The sequence below is a fragment of the Gracilinanus agilis genome, chromosome 4 (genome assembly GCF_016433145.1).
Source record: "Gracilinanus agilis isolate LMUSP501 chromosome 4, AgileGrace, whole genome shotgun sequence".
NCBI classification, from domain to species: domain Eukaryota; kingdom Metazoa; phylum Chordata; class Mammalia; order Didelphimorphia; family Didelphidae; genus Gracilinanus; species Gracilinanus agilis.
Window position 1 is genome coordinate 18,410,273 of NC_058133.1, and position 12,109 is coordinate 18,422,381.

General features: G+C 42.7%; 1 protein-coding gene across 1 annotated transcript in view; it reads right to left on the reverse strand.

Annotated features, from left to right (window-relative positions):
* The window catches only part of HOOK1 (hook microtubule tethering protein 1), a 36,603-nt gene extending 24,654 nt beyond the window's left edge, over positions 1-11,949 (reverse strand). Inside the window, exons 1-3 of the mRNA XM_044673506.1 lie at positions 11,881-11,949; positions 5,603-5,688; positions 1,229-1,301 (exon numbers count right to left, since the gene is read on the reverse strand). Coding sequence (XP_044529441.1) covers positions 1,229-1,301; positions 5,603-5,688; positions 11,881-11,949 — 228 coding nt within the window. The remainder of the gene's footprint in view (positions 1-1,228; positions 1,302-5,602; positions 5,689-11,880) is intronic.
* Positions 11,950-12,109: the final 160 nt, after the last annotated feature.

The following is a 12,109-nucleotide window of genomic DNA, read 5'->3' on the forward strand; positions in this document are numbered from 1 at the left end:
CCAAGTGACTGAAGCAGGTGTAAAGTACCTGGTTCACTCGACTCCCAAAGACTGAACATCCCCCCCCACAACAGCTCTGTGCAGCAGGCTGATCAGATGGTATTAAAAGCTGAAAGAGAGTGAAAAGTCTTGTTCCAGGAACCAGGATGTGGCCTTCATCCATCCAGAGCCACCTCTGAGAAAGGGGGATGCCGGCTCCTCAAGGAAGCACCAGTTTGCCCTTGAAGCTCCCAGGCAGCATCCAGGTATTAGACTTTCATTTTTCACCCAGTAAAGCCCCAGTCTGGCCACCTACAACCACACTATTGTTTGCACCTTCTCTTCCTCCCACCCATTGCTGATCTCTCTGCCACTAAAAATTAGTGTGAAATTTCACTTTATTAGTTAATTAACACATAAAGGTTCATAAGGCTCAGTTTATGCGAAAAGCCTTTTGTAAGGCAGATACCAAGCCTGGCTGTGAGTTGACAAAATACAAAATCTGACTTCAAAAAACAGCCAAAAGACATTTATATAGAGCTCAACATACAACCTTGGTGTTAGAAGAAAAACTTTAGTCAAATTCTCTTTCCCTTATTTTCAACTGAAGAATAGGAAAAAAAAAAAATCTAACATCTTCCTTCCAAAAGGAGAAAATGAGAAATGAATATGAACTTAGATTTTGTAATTTTCAAGGGAGAAATTCCTGCTAAATGGGTTCTCAGTGTTTTCTTGCTAAAAACTGGTTTTTCAAATAGTAAATATGATTAAGAATGAGATAAACTGATACATATGATTCCAGACCTTGATCATGCTATTTAACTGAGAAGAGCTTAAATTAAATTAGCTACAAATACATGAGATGATAAATTTTACTTTTCAGTAAATTCAAATTTTTTTAAGGCCACATAGTAATTTTTTTAAACCCTTCCCTTCCAGCCTAGAATCATTACTAAATATTGGTTCCAAGGCAGAAAAGCAGTAAGGGTTTAGGCAAACAGAGTTAAGTGACTTGCCCAGAGTCACACAGCTAGGAAGAGAACTGAGAAGTCATCTAGTAAAATCCCTTAACTTTACAGATGAAGCTTAACCAAAAGCCTAGGAAGATTAGGTGAGTTTCCAGAGATCACCAAGTAGTACTCTTTAGAGAAGCAGGATCTAAACCCAGATCTTCTGGCTTCAGAGCTAGTACTCTTTCCATTGTACCCAAGTTGTCTTTGAACTTCAGGAAACTAGTCAGCATGGATACCTTTATTCTCCAATTGTCACCAACATCTTCTTTGATTCGGCCTAACCAAGAATCATCAAACCAAGCAACATCTCTGAAATAAAACACACAGAAACCACCATTAAATCATTTGAATGAAGTGCGAATAAGTCAAGAATGTCCAGCTACTTCACCAAAAAAGCAACTGTTTTAATATTCAAAGCAAACATTTATTAAGCAAATAGGATTATAACAAATTTAACTAACTCCACTGAATGCCCTTGAGGATCCCCTCTAAGTTGTAAATCTTTGAAGATAATATCTTAAACAAATGTGAAAAGACGAGTTCATTTTAAATGATCAGACTGTGACTGTATGAATGCTAGGGTAAGCCCAGCTCCTGCTACATCACAGCCTTTTAAAGCACGGAAGTCTCAAAGGGCATCATGGGACTGTCTATAATAAATAAAACTTCCTGTGCATTTATTCATCCAACAAATATTTATTGACCAGTTACTATGGGAAAGTATTAGGTGCCATGAGGGCATATCAGAATTAATGAGGCCCCATCCCTGTCTGCCTCATGGACTTTCTCACTTAAGAGAAAGACTAGCCCAGACACAAGTGTTGATGATGTGCCAAGAGGATGGAACAAACCAGGGTGGGAAGCTCCCTTCCAACCAAGCTGGTCAGGGAAAGTCCTCTGGAGGAAATCATTCAGTAGCAACTGTGCCTTCTGCAAAGATTTGCCCTCCATCAGGTTTTCTCTGCTTCCAAAGAACAGTAAATTTTCTTAATCCTTTCCCAAAACCCAGCCATTAGAGGCGTGATGTGTGTAAGGCAGTTAAAACTTTTGACAAAAGGAGCCAATTAATAACCAGTTTAACAGAACTAACCAGATCAACCTGATTAAGTGCAAGCCAATGTGATTGACGACATTTGGTGCCACAGTCTCTCTGATGTCAGGTAAGTACAGAGGCTCATGCTAAATAGCAGCGGGCTGGTGGTGTGTATGACTTTAAGAGAGTTATCAACAAAACTGTTAACTACCATTACAAAGTCTAGAGTCAACTTCCTATTAATTCCTCCAAGGGACTTTGCTCCCTTCCTCCCATGATCGCCTTTTCTCTTCCAATCTCAAATCAAACTGAGAAATAAAAGGCAGCTTCTCCACTCATCAAAATCTCCTTATCAGTCACTAGTTATACAAGTGAAATTATTTTACAAGAACACAAAAGCAATGAACATTAAAAATTATACAGGTGTCTGAAATAGATAAAAATATAATAATCCAGAACTTAAAACTAAAACTTGGAACTTTTTGGTTCTTTGAGTTCACAACTATCAAAATCATAGCTCCCAGTGGTGTATGAGAACAATAAAAAACTTTTTATTAAATGAGTTTCTAGAAATATGATTATTCTATAATAGTAAGATTCCTAGAAAAAAATGGAAATTTAACCAAATAACTTTAATAATTAAAAAAATTATATTTGAATGCTAGGAGAAATATACTTGTAAATTGTCCTCCCTCCCTTCTCCATTTATCAAGTAAAATTAAAAAATCTTCATTAAAAAACACAAAGGCCTTATATAATCATTATTTTACTACACTACAATTTATTTCAATTCATCAGATATTTTCCAATAGAATAAAAATTGACTTTCACATTGAAATTATTTACTCTAGCTTCCTATAGACGTCATCCTACACATTCTTACCTAATCTCAAATTTCAGTTTACAGATTTAAGGCCCCTTTCTCTTACACACCTTTATTTAGCCACCATCAGAAACTTTTAAAACAAATCCCTCACTTTGCAAATATTAAAATGATGTTTTTGAAAACTGCCATTCTAGAATCATGAAACGGAATAATTTTAGCTGAGAACCTACTTGTATAAATCTCAAAAGTATATACTGGGCATGCTACTTTGAGCACAGAAGTGAATTAACCTATATCTCTCTCTCACACACACTCTCTGTCTCTGTCTCTCTCTGACAAATGCATGAAGCAGCCAGTCAAGAAATATTTATGAAGCACCTATTATTTGCCAAGCTCTGTGCTGGGTGCAGGGGATACAAGTACAAGAACAAAGACAGTCTCCTAATACCCTGGATGGTGGGTCCTTGGGCAGACCCAACTGAAAACTGCAAACGCTGAGAACCACCAGGTTCTTTAGACAATTCCTTTGCCAGCCAGGGAGAGATTCCTGGGGATAGATCACAGTTCCTATTTTGCCCAATTTCTTTCATTTAATTCCTAATCTCAAAGGATTTTTCAGACTCGCTCCACTCTGCTATTTCCCTACATCTAAGTGTCTGATTTGTCCAAAATACAAGAGGTCCAACTGGGCTCAAATCCAGGAGCTTCATTTCCTGAAAGAGGGGGAGAAGATGATCTTGAAGACCCCTTTTAAATTTAATTCAAACCCTTAGATTCTCTAAGCCTATGAAAAGTCATCTCAATTTATGTTTTCTGTAAGTTCAAATAGTACTTAAAATATTTATAAAAATGGATATGTCCTGGAATCTTCAGCTTTTAACCCTTCTCTGCCTATTTTCCTCCTCTAGCTGACTTAAGGAACACACAAAAACAAATAACAGGAACATCAAATTTTAAGAACTTGCAAAGGGGGGGCAGCTGGGTAGCTCAGTGGATTGAGAGTCAGGCCTAGAGATGGGAGGTCCTAGGTTCAAATCCGGCCTCAGACACTTCCCAGCTGTGTGACCCTGGCAAGTCACTTGACCCCCCATTGCCCACCCTTACCACTCTTCTGCCTTGGAACCAGTACACAGTATTGACTCCAAGACAGAAGGTAAGGATTTAAAAAAAGCAAACAAAACAAAAAACTTGCGAAGTAATTGCCAAATGCTGCCACTCTGTCTTTCCTCAATAACTTTGAGACTGATTGTAAGACTGGCAGAGCAATAAGCCACTGACCTTTGCTGGTAAAAGGTAAAGTTTCAGTAAAAACCAGATGAGCATTATTGTTGTCTTGTGAAACCCCCCAACTGTGGTAGGAGCCCAAAATTTTGTCCTGACCCCCTTTCTCATGAGATGACCTCATCACCCCTTGTGCTCACCTATCTACCTTCTATGCATCTTCCTACCTACCTGTCTGTCTGCCCTGCCCACCAATCTATATCTCTAGCCCATTTTCTCTTCTGAACTCCAGCTCTGTATCACCAACAACCTATTCAACAACTCAAATTGGATATTGTCTATGTTCAAATTTGACATGCCCAAAGGAGGAATTATTGTCCTTCCTCCCCAGACTTGCCTCTCTCTAGAACTTCTCTCATGCTAAGAGGCATCCTCCATCCTTCCAATTTGGGTGCTGTCTTGACTCTTCACTGTCACTCAGAATACCCAGCTGATTCTCCATGCAGCACCGCTCACCTGAGACCCTCCTCATCAGTCCCTAAATCCTACATCAGCTTCTCATCTGAGTCCCTGTCTCCAAGGACCTTCAGCACAGACCTCGCCTGTCATGCCGGCTCACGGGGCTCCTCGCTGCCTTTCCAGGCTTCTCCTGCTTGAGCCTCCCCATCCTTGGCGGCCCAAACCTCGCTCTGGGTCTGGAACAGGCTCTCTCCTCCCCTCTGCCCCCTCTGCTCCTGGGCAAGCTCCTCAAGGCGGCCTCAGCAGTCAGCACCTTGCTGCCTCACCCCTGAAAACCAGCCTGTGCCCATCTGGCACGTATCCACGCACGTCCATGTGTGCTCTGCAGAGAAAAGGGGCATCTGTGGCAGCCTATGCCCAGGGCCTGGCCCCAAACCCAACACCCAGGAAGAGTCAATTCAGCTGAATGATCCATTTGGTTAACTGCAAAGCTTAGACTTCTGAAGAGGCCCCAAGACAAAATACAGGCACCTCTAGAGGGGACTTAGCGGGCTCTCCCGCCCCTCTATATGGTTTCATTTCAGCCTCTCTCCTGGGCACTCTTCCTGAGGCTCCAGGCTAATCCCCAGACCTCTACACCTTGTCTAGGTTGTGCCCTGTTCCTAGAATGTTCTCCCTCACACTGACTCTCCCTTTAAAGTACAACTCGACTCCCACCTCCTCCCTCAGCCCCCCAGGTCTACAAAATGACTTGCGCTATAGTTTATGCTCATTATGCTCATTCGTCTGTACAGAAATCTGCAACAGACCCTAAGGTCTCTGAAGAGGCAGGGGCTCCTGGGGTCGTGTGTTTTGTCTTTGAATCCCTCATTAGCGTGGCATGTGCCACACAGAAGATACTTAATGAATACTGGTTGAAATGAAGTGAATTTTAAAGGTCCTTAAGAAAAAAGACTAAAAAATACTATAGATAGAATAGAGATATGCTCAAAGAGAAGGTAAGTGGGTATTGAAGACACACATGAATTAATGCTTTATTATCAAGTATTTTGAATGACAATTGCTACTTACATCTGATGAAGAACTTGTGCCATGGCAACACCATTTGTTAACTGCCGGACATTTTTACAAGGGGCAGCAGTATTGAATGTCTGCAACTAAAAAACAAAAAGCAAAATGAGAAGACATTTTCCTTGTGTAGCCAGTACAGTATCACCTACGATCGATATATTTAAAACCAAAGAGGGAGAGAAGAGAAAAAGGCAAATAAAAATACCTCTTTACAAGGAGACCCCAACACAATTCAATCATCAAATTTCCCTGGTTACAAAATATCCTGAGTAAAAATAATCTACATCACTTTTATAAAATCAATGAGATAGTAAAAACACTTTTAAATGGCATTTTTATGGTATGTTTCTTTTCTATGCAAAAAAACAAGTCCCCAGGGTTAGAGAATTTGGGGCTGAGGGGAATCTTTTTTAGAAACCCGAGGGTAGAATCTGAGAATGCTCAAATGTTCTTTTAAAGTACCCCTGCCCCTTACTACTTCTGAAAACTGTTCAATGGAAATATATTCTAATTAGCAAACTTCTTTTTTTAAGTAGGTCCCTCTCCTCTGTGTTTGTGGCTTTAAAATTCCACTCACACATTATCACTTTATGACATGCCCAAGGCTAGAAACTTCAAGTCTAAAACTGTTTGCAAAGTATGTCATTTAGTTCTGAAAATAAATAAGTAGGAAAGGCAGTCTGACAAGATTCTAGCTCTCCAACAGTTGGCCCAATGCCAGCGCTAGCCGTAGGCTAGTTAACCTGTAACAAGCCCCTGTCAACTTTCCTCAGGGCATGAGAAATCAAGCATACTCTGTGGTGGCTTCCATTTTGTATTCATTTTGACTTTATTATTGCTCCATTTCAATGTGACACTCTTTACATCAACCTACACAGTTCTACATGTTTACCTGGGAATGGCTGATTTTACAGGTCTGACACAAAGAGAAACTAAATCTTACAATGAAATGATTATATTGAAATGAGAAATGACCCCCTCCTTTAAAAAAAACAGTATTAATGACTGCCAAAGAAATTTCAGTGTGACCACCTTTGGGTCTGGTAAGGTTTTCTCCCCAGAATTCCACAACTAAGCACTACAATTTCACTTCTGACCCCCATTCATGTTCATCTGATCCCAATTCCCTCCTATCAAACTGAACAATGATATCTACTTTCAGGGTATCACTCTCCCACCTCCTCCAGCATAGATGATCTTTTGGCCCAGGTCCAGATTCCTCAGTTTACCATCTTCCCCATACTAATAAGAATCCTACGTGGACATCTTAGCCCATTCAAATGGCTTACTTTTTGAGAACAGGCTGCTACTGTTAAACTAGAATAGAAGAAGAGCTAGTATTTATATGAGGCTTTAAGGTTTAAAAGGTATTTTATAAATGTTATTCATTTCATAACTGTGAAACAGGAGCTATTTTCCTTTTACAAGTGAGGAAACTGAGTCTGAGAGAGATTAGATAACTTGCCCAGGGACACAAAGCAAGTTAAATGCCTGAGGCAGGACTTGAACTCTTTGCTGGGACTTGTAGGATAGCTATCTTGGCTGCCCAGGCCTCCCCTTCTCTCTACAGCTAAGGCTGAATCTGAAAATGAAGGTGCATCCAAAACTGAAAAAGGCTTCTTTCTCAATAAGTCCAAGATGTTGAATGCCCTAAGGTTCAATGGAAAAAAGCTGAAATGCTTTATTCCTCTATGCTAAGAACCTCCATACATTATCCATTAAGAGTATTTTTTGCTGAAGTCTGTTGAAAAAAATTAAACTATTTTGGACAGTCTGATATTATGTAAAGCATTATAAGCTAGTTCTTCTTTCCCTAGTTAAGAATCTGCCTCAATGCCCATAATGCCCATATTGAGGTCAGTTTACCCTCCTGACAATCATACAAGACAGGAATGCCTCTTGGCAGAACTTAATTTAGCTACAAAATAAATTAGATAAGAGTAAAATGTAATTTCATCTGGGTAAAATGAAAGATTATATAACTAAGAGCAGTAGCTGAATTAAAAACTGGGGGGGGGGGAGGGTGACTTCTTACCAGACTTCATTGTACTTACTCTGTAACAATAAGATTTAAACGCAAAGCCTCTTTACTATGTGACCCAAAAATAACAGAGCCTAACAGGGCCACAAAGGAGGTCTCCACTAATCCCAGTGACCAGGCCAAAGACAACCACATCCTGGGAACCAGGTTATTTGCTTTACTTTAAGATGATAATGAAAGTAAAGGGTCAAGAGTGTGAAATGCTTCTACTAATCTGTTCTCTTGGTAGAAGCCAGCACCTGATCAACAACTCCCCTACCTGGCCCTGAAGGGTCTATAGTGGGTGTCCCTGGCTCCAGGGAGGAGTCAACAGATGGACAATGGATGGGCCCCAAGAGGATTCTGAGCTCTCCCCAACCAAAGAGAGGTTTTAGAAGAGGCTCTTCTGTCCGTGGTGCTGCCTGTTCTTCTCTGCTACAAGGATTCTCCTCTGAGATGTCCACTGCTTCCATAATGTGTATGTGTGTATATGCATACCTATCCATGTAAGCACACATGTATGTACACACATACACACACACACACACACACACACACACACACACACACACCTCTACACACACCAGTTCTGAGCTCTCTTCCAGGCTTCGATCTCCCTTATTCCTGGGCTCCAATGTATTGGAAAATGCCTGGCAGCCACCATGATGGCCCACTGTGATCTCAAAGTCTCCAATCAAGCATCTGCAAATTCTTCTCCTTCCTGTTCACTCCACATCCCCTACCTTATTTCTAGTATGGATACCATCACTCTTCCCTTCACCTTCCCGAATCACCCACTTGGTGCCAAGTCCGAATCTCACTGCTTCCTTTCCAATGCCAAACACCACCACCATGACCTAGACCAGGGGTCGGCAACGTATGGCTCTCGAGCCATATCTGGCTCTTTTGAGGGCCAGATATGGCTCTTTTTGCAGGAGCCATAAAGTCCATTTTTTTTTCAGGCGCTGTTCAGGCGCACTGTGAGCACTGCACGGCTCTCACGAAATTACATTTTAAAAAATGTGGCGTTTATGGCTCTCACAGCCAAAAAGGTTGCTGACCTAGACCTTCACCACTCCATTCCTAGGCTCAGCTGTTTCCCTCTTGGACCCTCCTCACAAGCAATCCCCCCCCTATGATCATTGGCTGGGCAGATGACACCAACAAGGATTGCCACCACAATGGAGGCCAACAAATCTCAACAGGCCAGGTGGCCAGGCTAAATTTAGGAAGAAGTAGTTTAGTTAGGACAAATATGAGTTACACTTCAGTTAAAAAGCATCATCTTCACAAAGACAAGATTGAGGTGACAGGGAACTAGAAAACAGTTCATCTGAAAAAGACATGAAGCTTTTGGTTTAACTTCAATGAGTCTCCAATGTGGACACATTGAGCAGCCATTGAGCCTAAGGCCCAGTTGAGGCAAATATCCAGATCTAAAGAGGTATTGATCTGGTCAGGACATATCTAGAGTGCTGTGGGTTCAGTTCCAAATGTGATTATGTGAGGAAGGGCACTAATAAAATGGAGATTATTCAGAGTACAAACAAGACCTTGAAGAGTCTGGAGTCCCTGTCTTATGAAGATGGGTTAAAGAACGTAGGGATGTTTAGCTTGGTGACGAGAAGTCTTAGGGAAATATTTCTCAGAGAGGGTCCCTTCTACCCCTGTAATCACTGCTACCAAATTCAGATCAGTTTTCCAGTCACAATAACTACCAAGAACATTCCTAACTCCTTTTGCCAGCATCAAGTCCCATTCATCAAGTGGCCCTATCTGCTCCTCATGCTTAATCCTGTTGGTCTCAGAGTCCACATTTCAGTCAACATTTGCCATTCCAAAAAGATGCTTTCATACATTTCTTATAGGAGCACCATCATGGCAGAGCTCTTTCCGGATCCTGGAAGATATGAATTCTCCCCAGATACAATTATCTTCTCTAGGCCCTATTCCATCCTCAGCAACTTATTCACACTTACTCCAACCTATTCAATCCTTAGTCAAGGCTGGCAGTTTCTCCCTCACTTCTCTCCTAGATGTTATCTCTCCATTCATCCAGCTGCCAGCCTCGTACAGGTCTTCATGCATGAACTACTTTCTGTAAAAACTTTTGACTGGCCTCAAGCCACTCCAATCCATCCTCCTCTTATCTGCCAACATGGCACCCACCTGAACTCACCACTCAAGCAACTTTACTGGCTCTTATTACTTTCAGAACCAAAAATGAAAATGCTCTGTTTAACACTAAATCCTGACCCAGATTCTCACCTTCCTAGTCTTCCTACACAGTAAACTCCCCTCCACCACTCACTCTACAATTAAATTATATTAGCCTGCAGGCATTTCTTCCAACAGGTCACACCCTGTCTTTTCAGGGACTGTCATCCCTTAGGTGTGGAATTCTCTCCTCCCCACTTCAGCCTCAGTCTTCCTTCTTACAGAAGATTTGTCCTAGTCTACCCCCCCCTACCCCAAGTGCTAGTGCTGGTCTACCCTCCTCTACCCCCGAAACTGCTAGTACCTTCAGATCCTAAAAGTTTTTCATTTGGAATGGTAGTATCTCATATGCACATGGTTATTTAAATGTTGGTTCCCTCCTTAGAATATGAACTCCTCAATAACAAAGACTGTTTTTCCCTAAATCAATCCAAAGTCCTTATCTCCATCTCTAAATCCAGCCTAACTTTCAAGATCCAGTTAAAATGTTACCTCCTTAAGAATGTCTTTACTTATGACCCCAGACTTCAGAAAATCTTCCTTCTTAACGAAAAGTAATATTTTAGACTCCTATAATAATTACCCACTGCCTAACATGGTGTACATATAAATACATATGCATATATGTATCCTCTTTGAGAATATAAATTTTCCTAAGGGAAGGAATTATGTTTTATTTTAGAGCACCTAGCTTAGTGCCTTATACACAGCAGACTGTGTGTTGGTGTTACAGAGTTAATACTATTTTAAAGTCTTATAACACAGCTAAAGAAAATGAGTAAACTTATAGCTCAATGACATCATAAAGACCTAAATTCCCCACCTCTGACAGGAGTTAAGTGCAATGTAACAATCAATATAATAGGTTAGGTTATGGTCTTTAATTTTATTTACAGTCAACAAAATGCACAGACATATTTAAAGGTGATGCTGATGACAATTTGCCAGTGAATATTATAATTAAATAACCTGCTTATTGCAATCCAGTTACTTTACACAATTCTTTTTCAACTAAATAATTCAATCTATCTGAGATTGAAAAGAAAACATCCTATTCATTTTAAGAAACCTCTCTCCAATTTCTCATCCTGAAGACCTACATGGAATCTCTTCACCAATGACCAACTTCAGACATACCATTTTCCACACACTTGGCAAAACACCTGATGCTGACAGGATCCTGAGCAGCAGGGCCACACCTGCCCAACCTGCCCAACCTGCCCAACCTGCCCTTTGACCCCTGAGAAAAGGAACTGGGCATTTTTCCTCTCTGGAAGCCGGGATTTGGAAATGATGCCCATGCAGCATCTACCATCAACACACATAGATCAATTCTAATATCCTCTGTACAGGATCGTACATGTGTCTGGAGAGAGATGGATGGACACAGACCTAGATGGAGAGATGGACGGATGGATGATCGATGGATCGATAGATACAGACAGAAAGATGGAGAGATGGATGAAGACAGATACAGACAGAAAGGCAGGCAGACAGACAAAACAGATGGAGGGACAGACAGAATGACAGGCAGACCCAATGGATCCTGCCCATGGAAGCTTCCCCTCCAGGCTGGGTCAGAATCCCAAACTTGAAGCCCCCTGCAATAGATGCCCCCCTTTCATCCCAGTGAGGGCGGCCACGTGGCCCCTGGATTGGCACTGGGTCCCTGGGGAGCCTCGGCTCCCCTCTACCTGGGCCATGGGGGTTGAGGGTACCGTCAATCAAGGCGGGGCTGTGGCCCGCCTCTGTCACTCCCCCGCCAGGACCAAGGTCACCCCGCGGTGGGCGCTTTAGGCGGTCCAGAGTCCGGGTGTCTCAAGCTCCCAAAATTGGGTTGGCAGGCCCCCAGCTGAGACAGCCCGCAGCGGAGGAGCAGGTGTCGGGGGGAGGGGCGGGCTAAAGTGCCTCAGTTTCCCCAGCACATCGGGTGACGCACGTGGACTAGAGGAAGGACAGCGCGCCGCTGGGGTCTCACGCTCGGGACGTGCCCTCCCCACCCCCCCTCCCCTAAATGCTTCCCCCACCTCCCCGCGCTCACCCAGATCATGAGGCTGTCGCAGAGCTGGAGCTGAGGCTGAGGGGACAGCTGCTGCTGCTCCCCCTCCATGACCGAGGCCAGTGCCGATGCAGCCGCCTCCCTCCGCCGCTGCCGCTGGAGCCCGGAGCCCGCGTCCACTCCGCCCGGCGAAGGTGCTTGAAGCTTGGGGAGCGAAGTGCTGCGGCCGCCGGGCTCCGGCGCGAGACGAGCGCGGGCTACGTAGGCGGCG